Raw genomic sequence first — 23205 nt, 5'->3', positions numbered from 1 at the left:
TTATTTATTTATTTATTTATTTAAAAAACCAAACTTGAAGTACACATAGTTCTATTGCATGCACTATTAGTTCTAATTTCTCCTTCAGCAGGCAGCTATGGTACAGAGTACAGGAGATGGCTTTCTTCTTTTCTTCCCAGAAACCAAAGCAACGTGGGAGGAGAGGAGAAGCCTCTTTTCCTCTCCTTGCTGCCCTCTCTACCCTCCGCAGCAGGTTTCCGTTTTGTTGTGTGTTGCTTGAGAAATAGGCTGTATAAATCACTTTGTGTATGTGGAGCTTCACTCTTAAGTAATTTAATAATCATTGCCTGTTTGCCATGTGAACGTAGTGATACTCCCGTGTGCACAAGGAACTGCTTCTATCTAGGCAAATGAAATTATTTCCTGGCTACTACAGAATAAGTGGTTTGTATATCACAACTGCAAAAAATATTTTGAAGTAGTTTGTTTTTATGCCCTCTCCCATAAGCTCATTTGTACTACTGTTATGTTCAAAGTTTGCATGTAGAACTCTTTGTGTGATGCTGTTGCTGGCATGGGAGACAATGGAGGAGTGTGCCTTTGGGGGTAAAGTCAAACTGTTGGAAGGTTGCAGTGCCTGTTGTGAGTGTAGGGACCAATATGGGAGAGACATGTTTTGTTACAGCTGGTGCAGTTGAAGACCTAGCATATAATAAATAGCTGAGATATACTTTTCAGTTCTATTGGAGCAATTCCTGGACAGCAATGGAACATCATTATTGATGGAACATCAGTATAAAGGCTTTATGTAGGGGTGTATGTATGCATGTACATATACCTCTGTAGTACATAAAACAATATTTTCATGCAACTAAGAGGTCTCCATTCTGCATGAAAAGCAATAGAATGTCCCTATTTTCATGAAGAATGTTGAAGGGTATGGTATCACTAATGTAATTATAGCATTTAGCTTTTGATACCATCGACCATGGCATCCTTCTGGAGTGACTGCCCGAAAAAACCTCAATCTGTTAGCCGCCATCCATCCTCCAACCGCCTCCAGACACTCACACAAGACCTTCACTGCCTTCACTGGTTCTGATTTGAAAGAAAGGTAGAGCTGGGTATCATCCGCATACTGATGAACACCCAGCCCAAACCCCCTGATGATCTCTCCCAGCGGCTGCATGTAGATGTTAAAAAGCATGGGGGAGAGGACAGAACCCTGAGGCACCCCACAAGTGAGAGCCCAGGGGTCTGAACACTCATCCCCCCACCACCACTTTCTGAACACGGCCCAGGAGGAAGGAGCGGAACCACTGTATAACAGTGCCCCCAGCTCCCAACCCCTCTAGACAGTCCAGAACGATGCTATGGTCGATGGTGTCAAAAGCTCAGGACCACAATACCTCAAGGACTGCCTCTTTCCATATGAACCTACCCGGACCCTGAGATCATCTTCTGAGGCCCTTCTTTGTGTGCCTCCTCCTCAAGAGGTCCGGAGGGTGGCTCCCTGTCTGTGGAATGCGCTCCCCAGGGAAGTTCGCCTGGCACCTTCATTATACACCTTTAGTTGTCAGGCAAAAACATTCCTTTTTAACCAGGCCTTTGATTGATTTGATTGACATCCTATGCCCTTTTAAAATGTGGGTTTTTTTCGGGGGGGGGGTGTTATTGTTTTTATTTTGATTACATATTTTGTGGTTTTATATTTTGATTTTATTCTGTTAACCACCCTGAGACCTCTGGGTATAGGGCGGTATATAAATTCAATAAATAATAATAATAATAATAATAATAATAATAATAATAATAATAATAATATATTAATGCTAGTAAGTGTCAAAATAGGCTAGATATCACTTCTGATGAGTCCTCTGGTTGAAAATACTGTAATGCTGCTTGTCTCTGCCATCTATATTTCAGCATTCCTTCTAGGATAGCATTCCACTCTGCGTAATGAGGATGGTAAATTTTGTCACTAGATCAAAAATCCATTGCTTACTCTGTGCTTCCTACCTCCTTTAGTTTTTGTATTCTAAGCACAGTATAGTTACCCTTGAAATAGTTTTAATCTCTGCAGCTGCTTTTTTAGGCCCTTTGTACTGCCAATTAAAACCCCAGTTAGTGGATTGGTGGGTAAAGAATCTCAGTCTCTCACTCGCTACCCCCCTTTCAGCTTGCCATCTCCACCTCCCTTTGTATCTCCGTCTCTCTTTGGCCACTGAAAATGTAGGTCAGATTGCATCACCATAAAATGGAACAGTCAGAAAGGTGTTTGAAAAATGCTGACATCCTTAGCCTGGGGTGCATGCCGCTGTCTTTTGTTTACATTGAGAATAGCGATGTGCGTTGTACCTGTAAATGAACAAATCTCCTCTTTAAGGTTAGTGGTGTGGCACATAAATTATTAGTCAGATTTTCCTATTCTGTTTTTGGATAGTAAATCAAAAATTGTACAGATAAACTTACAGTCATTTACAGTAGTGAAACATTAGGGAACTCATTTCAACATTCTGTTTATGGTAGCCATAACTATTGAAAAATGAGCTTTCTGGCACATGTAGGCTTAACAATAGCTTTGGCATATTTTAATATCCATGTGCTCCTTCCCTCAGATACAGATTAATGTGTTTTACATTTTGGTTTATTTATGTTTTTGTCAGTAGTTTGTAAATAATCTTGGGCATTTTATGGGGAAAGCATTAGAATGTGTTCTTACTGATTGACTTACCCATCTCTTCTGTGAAACCTTTCAAAATTATTAATCATAATAATTTTTGACCAGAAGGAAATAAAGATTAACAGAAAATATATCATAACAATTCAAACTTTCTTTGGATACAAAGTTGGGCATAATATGAAGAGAGTTCTTTACATATAATATATCCTTGATGTATATTAATACAATCTATCTAACTAAGCCTTCAGTTATTTGAAAATTAGTAAATGATGGAAGTATTTTAGTGAGATAATGCTACAACATCAGCATACACATTTTTGCCGCTTTGGTGTTTAAAAAAAACGCTACCTGAGTTACATAAAGAGCAGAATTACTATGTGTGAATACATCTTATTATCTCATTAAATATTCTGTCTACTTTTGAAGATTATCCGGAAGTTAAAAGGAAAATTGCTGCAGATGGAGCTGAATCTGCTATTGACAATAGCCTGTGATTGACTGTTGGGGCAGAAATAAGAACTTTGAAAGTCTTGTGTGCTGTAATTACGCAGAGAAAGAAACATCAAATAGAGAAGTCAAACACTAGTGTGAATGCTTTGAACATACTTTATTGCGAAAGAGTTGGTTCTACAGGTTGTTCATTAAGAGGACATTTAGATAGTTGCATTAAGGATACTGAAAGTCAGCAGTTGACATTCAAATGTTGTGCCTATGAATTAAAGATTTCTGTATTGTCTATATGTTGGGCTACTTCTGGGAGTTTGCTCGCATTCTGTCAGCATAAATTGCAGCATTCCTAGAAAGTATGCTTTCATACATACATCTACAGTAAAGTTCTCCACAAAGAAAAATAATTGCTTAACAGGGCAATCCTAACCATGTCTACTCAGAAGTAAGTCCTATTGAGTTCAACAGGATTGATTCCCAAGCAATTGAGGTTTGGATAGCAGCTGAAGTTTGTAGCAATCTGGGTATGATTTTTTTTCCCTTGTAATCAGGACTAAGAGAGCTTTTCCCTTTGTCTGTTAGCTTTACCTAAATTTTCTTAGTTTAGTTCTTACAAAAAAATTTTTAAATCTAAACCGTTTGCATTTAAGACTTCATTCTATTATTCAAATGCAGAAACTACAGTAATAAGAATTTAGCTTTAAGCAATTCTATTCAAATAAGCTTGAGACAATATTAATAGTAGTATTAAGTGGCCTGCATAGAAGAGAATGATTAGGGTAATTTCAATTAAGTGTTTTTTGCTTCTGCAAGATAAGATGGCAAAATCTTATTACTGTAATAGTGATTGTTACCATGTGTTTCATTGCAGATTTAATCAAATATAAGAAAGAGGAAACTTCCACAGTCCAGGCAGATGATGATCAATTGATATCCCAACCCTGAATTTTACCAGACTTTTAAGGTACTGTGACCTACTAACCTATATATATAGAAGTATGTTCCTCAACTATTATGTCTGGGTACTACAGATGCAAGAGATACTGAGACACAAAGGGCAGCAAGAATTTGAAAAGGCAGACACAAAAGTTGTTAGGAATGCCACAATAATATTAAGAGCTGCTAGGTGTTAAATTATTGTTTTGTGACAGAGAGGTATTATGATTGTACATAATATATTGTGACCAATGACACCAACTTCACCCACTCTGTTGTGCTTCTACAAGTCTCAAAGGCGATAGAGAGTATTGGTGTAGGGGGGAAAACCTGTTCTCCCCTTTCTAATTTTTAAAGGGGTTGGATACATATATACTGTTCAAAGAAAAACATAGAACGGGATTTTGTAAATTGTGGGAGAAAGACTGTGCTAGCAAATAATATTTAAACAAAGGCTCCCCAAGTTACAGTGAAGCTAGACTGACTTCAATCTTGGTTGGTCTATAGTTTTTTGTTTGTTTGTTTTAAAAAGAATGCCAGGGCCTCTGTGCTTCACCAACATTTGTTGTTGTTGTTGTTGTTTTAGATTAACAAAGCAAGAGTATATACTTTATCTTTTAACAGTTCCATAAATCAGATCAAGACTTTCCTTCTCTAGCATGGTTTACAAGATCCCTAGCAAACTTGCAACCAGCCAGCATTCTGTGAAAGTGATCCAGTGGTCCACTGGTATACCATGGCCAACCTTCTAACCCCCCTGTGCTTATAGGAACAAAAGGATCACATTTCTGTTATATTATATAGTATTTGGGTTCTCGCAGCAGCACTGGGCATGTTCAGCTGGTGTTTTCAGAATTTTTATGTGTATGGATGTGTGTTTAAAGAAATAAGAACAGCACCATAACCCTTTGGTTTCAAGTAATACAGATGTAACTCTGTTTCTGGGATCCTAGCATTTGCTTTACAATTTTATGTTGCTGGTTAAATGCATTACTTCCCCCAGCAAACACCTTCATAGCAATTGAGATTTCTCTGTAACACAGCTGAGCAGCTTGTGTTTGTCATAGCTTCTCCCTCCCTTTTTTTCTTTAAGTACAGTAGTGAATGGCATCTTCACCTTCTCCCTCATTATGCTTGGAATATAGAATATAGAATATGGAATATAGAAAGCTTGCTTATAGAAGGTTTGTTTGCCCACCTATCCCAGGATTGTCTGTCTGCTTGTGACTGTCAAGGATCTCAGGCATAGGTTGTTCATATCACTTGACCCTTGAGACACCAGGAACTGAGACTGTGACATCCTATAAGAAAAAATGAGCTATAACATATCTCCTAAATTTGCAGGATCACCGCTAGTGTGAGCTAACCCTAAGAGGGAAACCATTGCCATCACTTATTAGAAATGATTGGCTAGACAAGCACTTACCACAATTTACATCTCCAAAACAAAACAAAACACAATGAGCTGTATGTGTTGTTCATCTGAACCACAAATATCTATTTAGTGTTATTATACAGTACAAAACACACACACCACACAGAGATACAAATATTACAGCAGCCCTGAATGAAGAATGGGCCCAGAATATGCTTCCTAAGCAAAACTGACAACTGGACAGAGTGTCCTTTCTGGTAGGAGGTGGGGAAACAAGTTATCTGCAGCTGATCAATCTTTGGTTTGTGATTGGACCTAGACTGGACTTCTCTCTGCTATGATGTTGCTAGTGGGAGCTGGGAAGTGGCCCACAGTTCTGTGTTGGGTGCATGGGACTGGGGTATGAGCCTCTTAATTTCTGCAGCCCCATGGATGTAAATTTGTTCATATTTTTAAACAACTTCCTATATTATAAGTGATTGTGTTCTTCTTTTATGCAAGGTACTTATGTCTTGTATTTTCATTTTACAAGTGGGACAGTGACACTAAAAGGCAATGACCAAAGATGTGCAGAGATTTGTACCTGGATTATGTGCTACACATTGACCACTGGGAGTTATATTACATAAATTTAAACAAAATCAGCACTTTGTTTAATTAGCAAGGGAGGGAATATGTCTTTCCTCAGGTGATAGAGTATGTTTCCTCTACTAGAGGGTAACATTGGAGAACATAATATTTTATTGTAATGCGAAGCTTTTCTTGTGATAATATCACGTTACCGTTCCTTAAAGCATTTCTCTTAGTTTTATAGAATATATTCAGTTCTGTTGATTTATATATTCTTGCTTTTGCTTGATAGTTGTATAAAATGGAATTCAACACTTCTAATACTGGAGTCTTGATGTATAGAGCTTAGCTTATTTTAGTTGTGTTAATTTTGTTGTGATAACCAGCTTTATGTGCTTTTAAAAATAGACTGTTCTACCAAAAGCCTAAAGGTGTTGCTTTATGTAGCTGAACACATTTAAATGACAAAAGATAATATTGCAGAATGCTAGTCACACTACAACCTACCCCCACCCCTTTACAATATGTATTTTCATGAAGCTCAGGTAAAAAGCTACTTTGGAATTGTTGGATCAGGAGCAGTTTTATAAAATGAGCATATAAGATTTATATGCTCCTTTAAAAGTTGTTGTTGTTGTTTAGTCGTTTAGTCGTGTCCGACTCTTCGTGACCCCATGGACCATAGCACGCCAGGCACTCCTGTCTTGCACTGCCTCCCGCAGTTTGGTCAAACTCATGTTCGTAGCTTCGAGAACACTGTCCAACCATCTTGTCCTCTGTCGTCCCCTTCTCGTCCCCTTCTCCTTTAAAAGTAGGAGCATATAAATACCAACCTCAGTTGAATGTTCCATGTTTTCTGTGTGGAGATACATATACAAAGTTTTGTAGAGAAATTGTACGAAGTGGCAATATAATAAAGTTCACTTAATAACTCTGTTCAGCAATAACAAGAAACCAGTTTCTAACTATAGAAACAAGTTTCTAACTATATAAATGAGCCTTCCCAAGGGACAGGCTCCCACACTCCTGTCCCCCTTTCTTACTCCTTTTCCATCATGCACCAAGTGAGGATATCAAAAGCTTTTCCTTCTGCTTTTAAACTAACCACAGTTGTCTGTGATGTGAACTGTGGTTTCTTTAAACTATAGCTAGTGAGTACAAGCCAGAATCCAATTGTGTCTTACAAAATGTATAGCTTCAGTTGTGGAGAAAAGTGTAATGGCATTGTTGAAATCTCATCCATTATAGATTAATAAATGTAGTACCAGGGTTTTGGGGTGGGTGGGTTGGTCTGACTCACCTCAGCTTTAAATGCAGCTGCCAGCCTCTTTTCCCTGGCTGCTTGATGAGGGGGTTAATATTTTAGATTAAGAGTCCCTAACCTGTAATCCTTCAGATGTTGTTGGACTTCCAACTCACATTATCCCTGACCAGTGGCCATGCAGGCTATCCAGCAGAATCTGGAGAGCCAAAGGGTTAGGCTCTCTTGTTTTATATTATCTAGGTGCTAAACTATTCAGTTGCTATCATTTAAGCAGCTTCTGCTCTGCATAAGATTTGAAATTCCAAATGAAACCCCAGACCCACAGGTTCCCCACCACTGATTCATGAGATAGAAATAAAATATCAGTAATGAAACAGGATGGCCATCATATAGCTATTGTAGCTTGTAGTATTTGTAAGAATTTTAACTTTCGCCCTTAAAGAAGGAAAAGAATTATGGGTATTATATTTAGGAGAGTTTTGGCAGTGTTGGTATTTAGAATGAGTTTTTCCAAGCTCTGTTTTGGCAGGTAAATCACTTCTGTTTCTGTCTTGTAGATAAGAGCAGATTCTTTAGAAAGAGTGACTCACCAAAGGCTACCCATTGAACTCGTTATTCTTGTTCTTGTTTTAGATTTGTAATAAACCTCATTCCAGAAAATTAGGGCAGATAACAGTATGTTTAAATCTTATGGCAAGGCCAACCAGATAAAATAAAATCGACAACTTAATATTAAAACTTCATCTATATATCAGCTTAATTCCTACTACCCAGGCCTAGTTCAAGTAAAATATTTTATTGGAAGAGATGATTTAATTGGCTCCAGTATATTTTTGGAGGAAGGGGATTTTGCAGATGAGGGCAGCCTTGCTCTCCAAATGCATTGCATATAAAGTATTTTAAGATAATTGTCGGAGGGGGTTGTTGCAGCTACTCCCGAGTAAACATGCCCAGGTCCGTTCTGTCTTTAACAGTTTTATTGTACATAATATTTACAGTGCAGAGATAGCTGAAAACATGACCTCCTAGTCACTCACAGAATCCGGCAATGGCGCCCTTCTGCTCCGGGGCCAGCATAATAGCTTGGGCACCCGGAAACGCCGCTCTCTAACCTTGCATTTGGGCACGTGCCTTAATTCGGGCGCCGGAAGCAGCTGTGCTCCCTCTCCTACTTGTTGGCTGGAGTGGTGCAGGGGCTCTGATACATCGCTGAGCCGTGCCTCCTCCACTCTGCTCCCATCCTCATTTCCTCCCCCTGACCCGCTGCTGCTAAAATCGCTGGGCGAAGTGCTGGTCAGGATGATGGGGGGAGGCTCCCTGTAGGGAGGTCCCCTGACAATAATGATTGGTCTTGTCTCTTTAATGCCAATACAACTTTGCACTTTGGAGGCGATTGGAGGATGGATGGCGGCTAACAGATTGAGGTTGAATCCTGACAAGACAGAAGTACTGTTTGTGGGGGACAGGAGGCGGGCAGGTGTGGAGGAGGCCCTGGTCCTGAATGGGGTAACTGTGCCCCTGAAGGACCAGGTGCGCAGCCTGGGAGTCATTTTGGACTCACAGCTGTCCATGGAGGCGCAGGTCAATTCTGTGTCCAGGGCAGCTGTCTATCAGCTCCATCTGGTACGCAGGCTGAGACCCTACCTGCCCGCGGACTGTCTTGCCAGAGTGGTGCATGCTCTAGTTATCTCTCGCTTGGCCTACTGCAATGCGCTCTACGTGGGGCTACCTTTGAAGGTGACTCGGAATCTACAACTAATCCAGAATGTGGCAGCTAGACTGGTGACTGGGAGCGGCCGCCGAGACCACATAACACCGGTCTTGAAATATCTACATTGGCTCCCAGTACGTTTCCGAGCACAGTTCAAAGTGTTGGTGCTGACCTTTAAAGCCCTAAATGGCCTTGGTCCAGCATACCTGAAGGAGCGTCTCCACCTCCATCATTCTGCCCGGACACTGAGGTCCAGCACCGAGGGCCTTCTGGTGGTTCCCTCATTGCGAGAAGCCAAGTTGCAGGGAACTAGACAGGGGGCCTTCTCGGTAGTGGCGCCCGCCCTGTGGAACGCCCTCCCATCAGATGTCAAAGAGAAAACAACTACCAGACTTTTAGAAGACATCTGAAGGCAGCCCTGTTTAGGGAGGCTTTTAATGTTTAATAGATCACTGTGTTTTATTTTTCTGTTGGAAGCCACCCAGAGTGGCTGGGGAAACCCAGCCAGATGGGCAGGGTATAAATAATAAATTATTATTATTATTATTATTATTATTATTATTATTATTGCACCTACAATTCATTATAAAGTGGGGCAGAGCTGCCTATATGTATTCAGCTTTCCATGGATAGGCCTCTAGCTTAATAATTTTAAATCCCCAAAACTATTTTCAATAGTTTTATTAGTCAGGTAAAATGTTTTAAAAAGCAATCCTCACCAGTGATGCGGGCCATAAAATTTTCTCCTACAGAATTTCCCCCTGCAGATTTTTTCATTTCATTTCATAGGTTTATTAGTAGCAATGAATGGATGATAATTACAAATATAATATTAGGGAGGCTTGATGGTTTCAAAGTTGTAATTAATGTTTTTCAATTGATTATTCTGACGAGTATGCGAGTCAGCTTTTTTGGATCACTAAATGTATTAGTGTATTAACAGCTTTCAGTGTCTTTGGTATTTTCGTCCTTGAAATTTAAACTACATGAATGAAGTACAAGCAGTTGTCTTCACTTTTGCTTTTACAGTATTCACATTAAAAATATCATAAAATAACATTTAAATCACATTAGGTGTGCTTCAATTTTATACTTCCAGTTGTTGTTGTTGTTTAGTCGTTTAGTCGTGTCCGACTCTTCGTGACCCCATGGACCATAGCACGCCAGGCACTCCTGTCTTCCACTGCCTCCCGCAGTTTGGTCAAACTCATGTTCGTAGCTTCAAGAACACTGTCCAGCCATCTCGTTCTCTGTCGTCCCCTTCTCCTAGTGCCCTCCATCACTAGTATACTAGTAATACTTCCAGTATTTTGGGTCAAATACTTGTGGTGAACTGGGGCAAAAAACATGGCTCACTTTTATACCTTGGTTTGCTAAATACAGGTAAAATAAACATGCCAAATTAGATCACTCTCTAGGGCAGGGATCCCCAAACTGAGGCCCTCCAGATGTTTTCGCCTACAACTCCCATGATCCCTAGCTAACAAGACCAGTGGTCAGGGAAGATGGGAATTGTAGTCCAAAACATCTGGAGGGCTGAAGTTTGGGGATGCCTGCTCTAGGGTATCCAGAACTTTTCTGATGCAAATTTGCCTGGAAAATCCTCATCCCAATCCTAACCCCCTGATAGTTGCTGCTAGAACAGGTTGGGATATAGTAACAGTTGCAGAAACCATAGCAGATTGCATGCAACCACCAGTTGCTGGTATAGGGCCCTAAAACAGGGTGCCTGGGGGCAGGACACCCCCTGCCCAGTATCCATTGGATCCTAAGCCACTCAGTTCCTCTTCAAGGGACCTGGTTTGGATACCTCAGCTGTGCCACCTTGGAGTTGGTGCAGCAAAATAAAAAAACACTGCCTTCTGCTCTGGCCACCACAAGTGGACAGAGCTTCAGATGCAGTGCCCAATCTCCTAATCTGCTCCAACCCCACTGTTCCTGGCCAGGGAGTTAGGATTTCACTTTTTATCTCGGATGCCTTTATTTTATTCTGGAAGTTAATTTTTTGATTTTTATTCCACACTGTCCCAAATCCTCAAGTGGATCATAATATTTTAACAAAATCTAAGTAACCTGACTTCTTAAGGTTCTTCTTTAGAGCTCTCTGTCTGCTGTGAGATGGAACTTCACAGGCTCCCTGGCTATTTCCACACTTGTGGCAGCTTTAGTAGATTATTGCCTTAGAATTTGACACAGTGGTAGAACTGATAGCCCCACCAAAATAATTAAGTATCCCTTTCTCCCCAGTGTTAGCTTAAATGTACCTCTTAAAAGGCAATTTAGATGAGATCAAACAAATCTTTATGGAATATACTCAGGCCCTCAAGTAAGAAAGAGTTCTACAGTAGCAGAATTACTCACCAAGAATGTTTAAGAGATTGTTGTGGGACATGGGAAGGAAATAGTTTCTTATTTTCTATTTATTTAAATGTTTGTCCCAACCTTTTAGTTATGATTTCAATGGAGTTCCTGGGTTGTCTTGAATGTAGGTACTGCACTAGAATATAGGTACTGCACTGATACTGCAGGTGTGCTCACATACCTGCCTAGATTTAGAAATAGAATTACATCAGCTACTTTTACACACCATTCTCTTGGCTTAACGTGTTGTGAATGGTGAATTTAATTGTTATATGATTTCATACCACAAGGAGAGGTGGAAAATACAGTACCAGCTTTGGAATGCTTGTGAAATATATCCCCAAATACTCATTTGAATCTTGAATTTTCAAGCATAGTCATGTAGAATGCATTGCTGTAGTCTTGAACTTAGTCTAAGAGATACATTTGTGTGAACATTTCTGCTCCCCAAATATTTTTGTACAGTAGCTTGTATCAAGATTTGTTAACCGGGAGCCGTAGCCCACAATAGGAAGCCAATATTTGTACTCATGTACTTTGCACCATTGTCATGACAGTGAGCAAAGAGTAGTTTGTAAATGAGTCATGAAAAACAGTGAACTAAAAGCTCTAGGCGATCCTTCTTCCTGGAGCTTCTCTCAGATTTTTCTTTGAAACAGAAACTTGGACTCCTGACAGACATATTTGATTCAAGAAGTTGGTGTGCTTCCTTCCGTTGGGTTTCTAATTTAATCACCTTCATTTTGGGGAAGCTTCTCAACAAAACAAAAAAGAATTGATAGCATGTGTATATCCAGATAGCACTATAATGGGGATAAAGAACCTGTGGCCCTCCAAATGTTGTTGGACTTCGGCTCCCATCAGCCTCAGTCTTCATGACTAGTGATGAAAGATAACAAAGGTTGTAACCCAACAACATCTGGAGGGGTCACAGTTTTCCCACCCCTGCTATGTAACCTTAAAGGATATTGGGAAGGCCTATACTGTTATGCTTTTGGTTCTCCTTCCCTTCTCCTCAGGCAGGTCTGTTTCCATACATTGCTTTTTCTTCAAGTTGCTGAACATTGCACACCCCCTCCCCGACCGGTTCTTTGCAGGCATTTCAAATTCCCTATCTGACAAGTAGGTTTCTCAGGTGCTGTCTGTGTATTTATAATCTTTATTTTTCTACCATTTGTTTTACTACCCCCCCCCAAACTATATCAGAGAACTAACTTTTTAAAATAAAATTTGATTGATTTAAGAGAGAACCATTCTCTCTTTCATTAACTTCTTTTTTCTTGCACTATACAGTATAACATGTGAAATTGGCTCCCCACTAGCAACCCCGCAAAAAGAAAAAGAAAAATCAGTTTCTGAACCGACTTTATTATTCCTAGTTTGACTTGACAGTCCCTAATCTTGTCCATTGAAGTGATGAATTGATCTTTCTGCTGCCACTCTTCTCTTTCTACTGGAATACTGATGGATTCATGGCATGTTGAAAGAATGTTTCAGTAGTAGAATAATATATTACCAGCCAGCCTAAGGTGACATCTTAACATGCAAAATAACTGCCAGAAGTGGACAACAAATTTAAGCATGCTCGCACGCTCAATCTCTCACACATGCATGGACACACACACACACACACACCAGCTTTAGTAGTAATGATGCTACATAAGCCATAGAGCAGTAACTGGACAGTATTGCGGCAGGCAGGGGTATCAGTTCAGAATCACCATCTTAAGGCCCCTTTCCTTATATATTTCAGTTGCAGAGTCAAATAATAATGATTAAATGGGCCTCAAGTGGACTCTGAAAATAGTATTATTCCATTGGACTTTTATTTTTACCTAGGGCCTCAACTGATTCACAGTGTAATCCAGCAGATGCCTTTCTGAGTTCAGTAGGATTTACTTCTAGATGTAAATGGGTGTAGGATTGCAGCCCTACTCTCCTAATTCTATTGCTGTTTGTTTTTATTGTACCTCTTTCAAGCTTCCTTGAGTTAACATGTGCCTAGAAAACCAGGATACAATTTTTCTCTTTTTAAAAAACAAAAAAAAACTGTTGATTTGGTATGATGGAGCACAAGCTAGTTTCATTTCATGTTGTAGTAACTAATGCAATCATTATGTTACACTTGCCGCATCTGTCTATTTTGATGTTTGCTTTCTTTTCTCTTTTGCTTACATCTCGTTTTCACAACAAAGAATGGTGTTATGACACAACAGGGCTTGAAAATTCTACTTAAGCATTAATTGACAAAAAAACAAAAAAAAACCCAACCCAAAGACTTCATTTAGCATGAGTCCAAGTATGGAAGTACTTTGACTTCCTTCATTCCACTAAAAATGCCTAGTTACATTTCTATCAGCATTACATGTACAACTTGTTAGTTTCTCAAATCTGATTTTCACAGAGCACTTATATGAGCAGTAATTGCTCACTGGATTTCCACAGGCATTTTCACGAGGACAAGCCCTTTCTAATGACTTTGATTAGTTGTGATAAAGAAGAGCAGATAGCTATGCTCTAATAATTAAGTCTTAAGGCGTCATTTCCTCATGAACAGGCCTGTGACTGATTGGCAGATTCTGAAAGCCTGTCCTGCTATATACCTTGACACAGCAAATAACCCTCACCTGGAAGTTCAAAAATATGTGAGAGCTTGTCATTCTTTACAGGTGAAATATGTTTATTACAGCTGTAGTTCTGAAAGTAGGAGGTGTAGTAGCTGTCTTGAGCCCTCCCATCCTCTTGATTGATTGCATTTTATCTAAAATTTATAGCCTACTCAGGGACTCAAAATGGTCTACTTACACTTTTACAGTTCACATTAAGAAACAAATGAGATTCTGGAAGGACTTACTTTCTACCTAAGGATCCAAAATGATGGCTGCCCTTGGTATTCTGATTTCCACTGATTCTCCCACATGTCTTCTGGATTTGAGTGAGGGCCTGGGTTGGTTTCCCCCCAGGCTTTGTAAACACTTTGAAGCAATGATGTGGAGACTTGCTGTTTCTTAGTGTTGCAAAAGCCTGGTGAAAAGTGGAACAAAACGTCTGGCTTTCCCATCTCTGATAAAGCAAAAGACACTGCCTCCGCGCCCCCCACAAGTTCTCTGCTACATGCAAAAACTTTTGGATAAGTGAAGGGTTCTCTCATCTTGTACTGGACATCCAGGGGCAAAGGTTGCCAGAAATAGGCTGGCCACTTGCATTTGTGCAATTCCTATGTACATGTATCTGAGAACGTTACTTGTCTTCAACCCAGTATAATATTTTATTCAATTTTGACAAGAAATGAAAGTCTGTGTGGTCCAAGGGTGCAGAGTGTTGTTGTTATTCATTTATTACCTGCCCTTATCCCTGAGGTCTCAAGGCATGTTACAGCACAGCAATTTAAAATACAAAACTAAAGGCAATTTAAAACAACTCACAGTCACAAAAATAAGGCAGGACCATAAAATATACATTGCAAGTGTCAAAGGCTAGGGGGAAAAGGTGGTCTTTAATAGATACTTAGGCACACTAGGCTTTTAAATACTATTTGAGTCCCTTTCTAAGTTATGTCTATCACCTTTTCATTCTTGCTACAGGTAAGGTAAGGTATTCTGCAAATATTAGAGTTGTAAGAGGAAAGTACCCTGCCGTGTTCATGACCATGTAATTGTCCCTAGTTTGTCTCCAAATGATGTTTTACATAGTTTGTGCAACAGGCAGCTGTGAACTCAGGGTGGGATATATACAACTGTGCTCTGCTGTTTGTTGAAGGCTCCCCCTGCTGCCTCATTTCCTGCAGGAGTGTCCCATGAGCAGAATTCCACTCATGGTTAGTCTGGATCCAACCCAGTATTTTATTTGGGGGCGGAGCTGTAGAAGAATACAGTTTATTTAGTATGTTAGGCACATTTTCTTATTTATGACCAAAAGCAGACCAAATCCAAGGGACGTGTATAACAACCAGTATTCACCTAAGCAACAAGATGAACATCAGCATTGGGAAATATGTTCCTTACTTGCATAGAAAATGTTTCCATAATATGTTGTTGTTTATTAAATTTGTATACGCCTTTCATCCAAAGGTCCCAGGGCAGTTCACAACAGAAAAATACAAAATAACAATACAAAATACATAATAAAACAAAAAGAAACCAATAACCCGCTTCCCACAAACACATTTTAAAAAGCCATAGACTGTTAATCAGCCAAACACCTTGTTGAAGAGAAACATTTTCGCCCAGCACCCAAAGGTGTATAATGAAGGTGCCAGGCAAGCTTCCCTGGGGAGAGCATTTCACAAATGGGGACCCACCACAGAAAAGGCCCATCCTTGTGTTGCCATCCCCTGAACTTCTAGTGGGGGAGGGACACGAAGAAGGACCTCAGATGATAATTGCAGAGTCTGAGTTGGTTCATATGGGGGGAGAAGTTAAGTGGGCTCTTTCATTTCCTGCCCCCCAACACTCAGCATTCTGTGGCGACTTACACTCAGTGCTCATTGGATTGTTTTTGTGGTTCCCCCTCCTTCCTCAATATTTGTACTTTTAGCAAACCTTCAAGTTGTTACAGGCCTATAATGATACCTCCTTGCTTGTTTGTGGATGGCACTGTTTAGACTACATAAGTGTCAGTACACTTGCTTATAATTGAAAATTGCACTTTCTCCATCATTCTCTAACCACCCCATCTGCCCTGGTTCTCTTGATTGCATTAGCTGATCTGCTGTACAGTCAAACCTCGGCTCCCGAACAGTTCCGTTTTCAAACGGTTCGGTTCTCAAACACCGAAAACCTTGGGGGGGGGGGAAATGCTCCAGTTTTCAAACATTTTTCGGAAGCTGAAAAGCCTGATGCGGCTTCCGCTTGAGTGCAGGAAGTTCCTGCAGCCACTCGGAAGCTGCAATTTGGTTGTCGAGCATTTCAAAAGCTGAACAGGCTTCCGTAATGGATTATGTTCAACAATCGAGGTTTGACTGTACTATCAAAATGGTGCTAGACAGCCTTTGTCCAGTGGTTGAGTGTTAATAGGGACCTGAAACGCTTTAGAACCGGGGGGGGGGGGTAACCTGTGACCATTGAGAGGTTATGTTGAACTACTGTTCTCATCAGCTTCAGCAAAAATAGGCAATGGTCTGGGTTGATGAGAGTTGTAGTTCAGCATAACATCCAGCGGGCCAAAAGTTAGCCACCACTGCTTTAGAATTTGCTCGTGGAGCTTGAAATTCAGTGTTTGTTGAACTTGAGACATCTCATCATCCCATACACTAGTAACCTACACTGACTGTATGTGATTAGTGGGCTAATTAAGTTAAATAATTAATTAATTAATTAAATAATTTAAGTTCTAACTTAAACCCAAACATTTAAAAGCTTTTGAGCCTATGATATTAATGAAAATACTGTATACCGTAGAATGGTGTATGGTTCTTCTTCAACAGCAGGTTGTTGTTGTTTTTTACAGGAGGTGATCAAAGACTCTGTAGGTGCCTCATCTGTATATACTCATATTCTATATACTTTGTAGTCATCACTGCTTGAAATAGCCTCCACAGTGATTATTCCACGCGGTGACTACTCCACACAGCAACCTCAATGTGTGGAGCAGTTTTGCTATGTGGATTGCTCCATTCAGTTGAAGCTCCTGTAACATGTGGCTGTGGCATGGACATTCTCCATGCTATTGAGCCATCTATGTGGCAAACTGTCATAGTGTTCATACTTTATAAAACTTTTGTGTAGGTTTAGGTACATTTATCCTCATGATAACTAATAACTATATAGTCAGTTAGCTGTATTGCTATATTCTTGAAAATAGAAAAAATACATGACGGTTACTCTTTGAGATAATCTAGCATTATTTACCAGATAAACTTTGTTTCATATAATTAATAGTCAATAATTCTTCAGTAAGCACAGTATTCTGCCAACTGCCTCTTAAGACCATTTGGGGTGTGTAATAAGAAAAGCCTATCAGGTGCCAGTAGAAAAATTGGCAATGAATATCTTTCCTGTCTTGCCAAGGAGACATTCTCATGCTCCCAAGTGTAGATAAAACACTACTGGTAGAAAGAGCTGACATACAGCCTTTCATATCTTTTTTGCCAAAGATATATAGAAAAAATAATTTGTATTTTAGTGCCAGAGGTGCATTCCTCTGTATTTTTTTGTTTGACAGTAAGCCCCATTGAACACAGAGATAGTTTTCCAGTAAATACAGTATTTGGCTGTATGAGTTGTATCCAGCTACTCAGAGTAGACTCATTGAAATTAATGCATCTTAATGAGTTGTCGTCATCAATTTCAACATATCTACTCTTGAGTAGGATCTAGTCTGCCCCACTGAATTACTTCTGAGGACACCTGTGTAAGATTAATCTCCGTGGCTATGTGTTTAAAGGTAAAGGGTCCCCTGACCATTAGGTCTAGTCATGATTTACTCTGGGGTTGCGACGCTCATCTCACGTTATTGGCCGAGGGAGCCGGCGTACAACTTCTGGGTCATGTGGCCAGCATGACAAAGCCGCTTCTGGCAAACCAGAGCAGCACACGGAAACGCTGTTTACCTTCCCGCTGTAGTGGTACCTATTTGTCTACTTGCACTTTGATGTGCTTTTGAACTTCTAGGTTGGCAGGAGCTGGGACTGAGCCATGGGAGCTCACCCCGTCGCAGGGATTTGAACCGCCGACCTTCTGATCAGCAAGCCCTAGGCTCTGTGGTTTAACCCACAGCGCCACCTGCATCCCTTCGGCTATGTATTTACATAGACGTAAATTCTATAGAAATCAGAAATCACTTTCACAAATACACAGTTGAAGTGCATATTGATAATTACAAAGGGTATATAATGCTTATGACAATATATTACCACAGAGTGTGTTTGTGATTTGGGTGTATATAAGGCATGAATATGGTTTTGAAATACAGAGCATGTTGAATAAGCAGCACATATTGCTTGGTGTGCTAAATTTAAGCAATCTTGTTACAAAAAAGAGCATTTCAGCACATGCATTTTACATATGAGTATCTTATTGGTTCATGGTAAAATAAAAAAAATTCCTTCAGTAGCACCTTAAAGACCAACTAAGTTTTTATTTTGGTATGAGCTTTCGTGTGCATGCACACTTCTTCAGATTAGCACTCTCAGGATAGACCTAATTTTTTTTATAAAAAATGCCTACTATTTTCTAAAATGTAAGTGGGACCTGTAGTTTAGTTGTTGTTTAGTCATTTAGTCGTGTTCGACTCTTTGTGACCCTGTGGACCAGAGCATGCCAGGCACTCCTGTCTTCCACTCCCTCCTGCAGTTTGGTCAAACTCATGTTGGTAGCTTTGAGAACACTGTCCAACCATCTCGTTCTCTGTTGTCCCCTTCTCCTTGTGCCCTCAATCTTTCCCAGCATCAGGGTCTTTTCCAGGGAGTCTTCTCTTCTCATGATGTGGCCAAAGTATTGGAGTCTCAGCTTCAGGATCTGTCCTTCCAGTGAACACTCAGGGCTGATTTCCTTAAGAATGGATTGGTTTGATCTTGCAGTCTATGAGACTCTCAAGAGTCTCCTCCAGCACCATAATTCAAAAGCATCAATTCTGAAGCCTGATCCACATCAAATGCTTCTGTTCAGTACTTCAGATAGCAAACCTCTAGGAGGTAATCAGCTTTTAAGCCAATTCCCTCCCACCCCCCAAGTAACACTCTTCTTGAACTGAACTCACCATGCTAGTATAGCTCTTGGAGACCACTAGATCTACATTAGAAGTTGGGGTTTTTTTAGTACAGTATTTACTTTTTCACTTCTGCATGGCTAGGAAGTCCCCAAATAATTTAGAAACCACTACCGTATTTGTGGGTGGCCGTTTTATTTTTAAATAGTTATGTGCTCAGTCTGAGTATACTGCACTCTCAGTATGTATTGATGACATTTTTGAATGACTGAGTATTTATGTGCCTTGAGGTCTTTTATACCAAAGTATTTTGTGATCCACTGAAGTATTCTAAAATAAAATATTCTAAAGAAATTTGTGCAGATGCTGCAAAAATTAATATACATTCCAAAAGCTCCTATGAAGAAGACGGTTGCTGTAAAACCATTCTTGTCCTCACTGGAAGAAGTAAAACCTCTTGAATACTTGACGTAAGGAATAATATCACTAGATTTCACTTTGAGATTGAGAACAGTACACAATTGCGAAGTTGCAAGCACAGTTCCTCTGAGGACAATGAAAGGGTTAAGCAGGGGTCTGAATAATATTTCTTCCTGATCATCTTTTAAAGCGGTTAACCTTTTATTTTGAGAGAGAGATTCCCCCCCACACACACCCTTTTGCTGGCGCTTCTTTTCTTTAACTTCCAAGCGTTGGAGGGGGTGGGTGGAGTAAGGGCGAGGAGGGGGGGAATTGGCAATCTCGGTCTTCATTCATGCTTTTGACAGATAATAAAGCCCCGCTCTGGGAGTACACGTTGACTCTTTCGACAAGGAAGTCGCCGTGCGCTGAATCCCATTGGTGCGCCGGAGCGAAGCGATTTAAATATTAAATGAGACCTTTTAAGGCAAGATCGGCGGATGACATTTGCGAGAGGAAGGTGTCCGCGACTGCGCTGGGGGCGGGAGATGAGTTACATAGATGGGGTTAGTTTCCTGCTTGTTTCCTACTCAGCCTCCGTTCCTGTGCTTGACGTTGAAAACTTTTAAGGTGGGAGGGAGCGAGGGAGGCGTCTGGCGTTAAGGTAGCCTCGAGAGGGACGGATTCCCGGCTCCTAAAAAGAAGAGTGCGGGGTTTGGCAGGGACAGGACGTGTGTGCCATGAGAGGAGATTTGGTGGGTTACGCGTTTGTGGAAGCGATACTAAAATTGGGCGGTGCGGGGACGGGGAGTGGGGGAGAGCTGCCTCTGGGGCTTCCTGACTGTGTGGGAAAGGGCTCTTGTGCCTTTAAGAGCCTGCCTCTGCTTAAGGGGAAAGCGACGGGGCGGGGGCCCGACTGGGATATGCGCGGACCTTTGCGAGACTCCTAAAATTAACCGACTTCCTTTCGCTGAAGTTTCTGGAGTTCGTGGGGCCTCGCGGGAGAATCAAGTCAAGCTTTAGGCCGCTTCCATGGCGCCCTTGGAACCGGCGCCCTACGGGTCTCGCAGTGGGCGGCTGGAGGGAAGCGCCTCGCGATCCCGGCTGTAGCCTCTGGATCCCAGATGACGGCGATCGTGCTGGGTCGTCGCGCTTCCTCGCCTTTTCCATAATAGCTGCAGCGGGGGAAAGGGGGGAAAGAAAAGCCCACTGGTTCGCTTCCCCGGGCCGATGATTATTAACCTGCAGCGGCTTGGTCCGACGGGTTAATGGAAAACTGGAAACAAAGGCGTCGCGAGGCCTCTTGCTGGTGCCGCTTCTGCCCCTGCCAGCTTTGCGCCCATAGCGGCAGCCCCGGTTCTGCCTGGCGAGAGGGGAATTCTGCCGGAGCTTCCTTAAGCGGCGGCGCCACCTTAAAGAGCCTGATGACTTTTCTCGTTACATTGTAGCAGCGGAAAGAATGTCGGCGCGGGCCGTGGCTGACGTCAGAGGGGAGCAACGCAGAGCGGCGGCGGCGGCGGCCAGCAGGCAGCAGCGGCGGCCCCGGCACGGAGGCGGTGGCGGAGGAGGAGGAGGCGGAGGCGAGATCGGCCCCGGCCCCGTCAACACTACTGCCGCGAGCACGACCCCGGCCACCAGCGCGGCAATGGCGACGGTCGGGGAGCGCAAGTCCTTGCCCAGCCCGGAGGCGATGCTGGGGCAGCCCTGGAGCCATTGGGTCGATGCTGCTAAACTTCACGGGAACGACGGTGAGATGTGGATGGGGGGAGGGAAGGACAGGAGAGGGGTCCGGCCCGGCAGCCAAGGGGTTAACCCAGCTGGTCCCCGGGCGGGGGAGGTGCTCCAGCCTTCCTCTTGGTCCCGGAATCTGTCCCAGGCTCGGAGATAGGTGGGGAGTTGCGGTGATTGGCCAGGAAGATCCAGGTTTCACCCGGAGCCAACTCCACGCCCCTGCCGCTCTCCGAGGTTTATCTGCATGTGGGTAATCCTTAGTGTGCCTGTGACAGGTTGCTCTCCAATCCTTAGGTATAGGTATGCTTCCTCAACTGAGAGCAGATTTAGGGTATGTCCTGCTCCTTGTTTACCTGAGTAACCAAGAGAGCAGCTGCATGCTTCCAGATATTTTGTCTCTGCTAGGGCCATTCCTATGTTGCAGTTTTTGTTTACAGGTGCTTTGAGTTGGACACACAAAAGCCACATCAAGCAAAAGACTTTAATGTGTTCACCATTCTCTGTTAGGAAGGCATTATTCTGAATATTTAAAGTTGTTTAATATAATAACTGTACAGTTACAACATGTGCTCACTTGTGTGTTCCTACAAGTCATTCCCATGACCAATAAGGTATTTGGGGGACTGACTTACATTGTATGCCTGTGAATGAAAATTGTCACATGGGAAGTGTTTCCAAATAAAAGTATATGCAGGTGCATGCAACCCATGTATATATCAAATGATATGCATGGATCTTTTGCATTCAGCCTTTATGTTTAGTGACTTGCTGCAATGGTGACTTATATCTGATGGTGAGAAGTTAAGTACGGTGGTACCTCGGTTTATGAACTTAATCCGTTCCTGAAGTCCATTCTTAAACCGAGGTGCCCTTTCCTTAATGAGGCCTCCCGCTGCTGGTGCCCTTCCACCATTCGGCTTCTGTTCATAGACCAAGGTAAAGTTTGCTAACTGGAACACTACTTCTGGTTTTGCGGAATTCGTATACTGAATAGTTCGTAAACAGTGCTGTTCTTAAACAGAGGTACCACTGTATGTACTATGTTTAAGAAGGTGTCTGTGAATGGAGCTGTTTTTTCTACCTTTTGTTTTTTCTATCAAATGAATTCACCCCTTCTTAGCTACCTTGCTTATGTGAGATGAGGGGAAAGGATGTGTTGTATACTTTTGCAACGAATATATTTTATAGCTATCCTTGGAACAAATGTTTCGTATTAACATTGGCAAAAAACAGTGTCTAGCATTTCATTTGCTCCATAGTCACCATTCCTCAAGGACTCCTTAAACTGAAGTTCTTATTTTTGTTTGTCACATAGGAGCAACCTTGGAAGAAAATTTCAAGGAATATGGGAAAAACCGAGAAGCGATGCGACTCTGTAGAGAAGGTGAGTCTGACGTGAAAAGGTCTTTCCGTTCATAGAATGGTCAGTGAAATGGGCAGATGTAGGGTCTTGCAAGCCAAATATGTTTTAAACCTGAAATTAATATTTTGAGGTTATTGTAAGCTTGATCCAGTGGCTAGTTTTTGTATAAAACCATTATCATATTTTCCCATTATTTATTGGCTGTTTTGCTGATGCATATATGTTGAATTTGATAACATGGTCTCTCTTTCCCACCAGTTTAGCAATGCTTGTATCTCTCACTAAGTCATCAATATCATTAAGGATATTAGGATATCATTTAGGATATACTTAAGTCCAGGGTCACTTCCCCTCTGCTCAGTTTCATGATCAATTTTTCTAGGGCATGATTGTTGAGGGTATTATTAGAAATTTTGCCTCTTCATCAAGGCCAGTATGTGCATTTACCCAGTGTATGGCCTAGAGTTCACACATAACACTAAGCCAGTGTAATGTGTCTTAGTATGAACAAACAGATGTGTGGGCTCCAGGGAAAAGAGTGTGGCTGCTTTGTTCCCCTTTTAGACCTGATACTACTGTGCTGCTATCAGTCAAGTTGCAGTTCGGCTTAATGTTATACCTGAACCTGGGCTTTGGGGTGGGAGCAGATTTAACCATGAGCAGTAAACCATAGAACAAACTTCGGCTGTAGCTCATGTTTTGTCAGGAGCGAGAGAAACCATGAGTCTAGGTTCAGTTGTAACACGAACCCAAACTG

At 41.5% G+C, this 23205-nt stretch overlaps 1 protein-coding gene across 4 annotated transcripts in view; it reads left to right on the top strand.

The window, feature by feature from the left end:
• ATXN7 (ataxin 7) overlaps window positions 1-23205 on the top strand; it is a 90381-nt gene that overhangs the window by 10154 nt on the left and 57022 nt on the right. For 2 of the 4 annotated variants that reach the window (XM_035106748.3, XM_035106747.3), the window contains exons 2-4: window positions 3963-4055; window positions 20803-21102; window positions 22401-22469. In XM_035106748.3, the coding sequence (XP_034962639.3) occupies window positions 20814-21102; window positions 22401-22469 (358 nt within the window). In that variant the 5' untranslated portion in view covers window positions 3963-4055; window positions 20803-20813. Of the gene's footprint in view, window positions 1-3962; window positions 4056-19698; window positions 19921-20070; window positions 20110-20802; window positions 21103-22400; window positions 22470-23205 lie in introns of those variants that run through there. The other 2 variants (XM_088663317.1, XM_035106750.3) reach the window with 2 other exon arrangements.

Source organism: Zootoca vivipara, chromosome 2 (assembly GCF_965207765.1).
Source record: "Zootoca vivipara chromosome 2, rZooViv2.hap1.1, whole genome shotgun sequence".
Classification (NCBI taxonomy): Eukaryota; Metazoa; Chordata; class Lepidosauria; order Squamata; family Lacertidae; genus Zootoca; species Zootoca vivipara.
The sequence above is the reverse complement of the archived record's forward strand: the minus strand, read 5'-3'. Positions and strand labels throughout refer to the sequence as shown.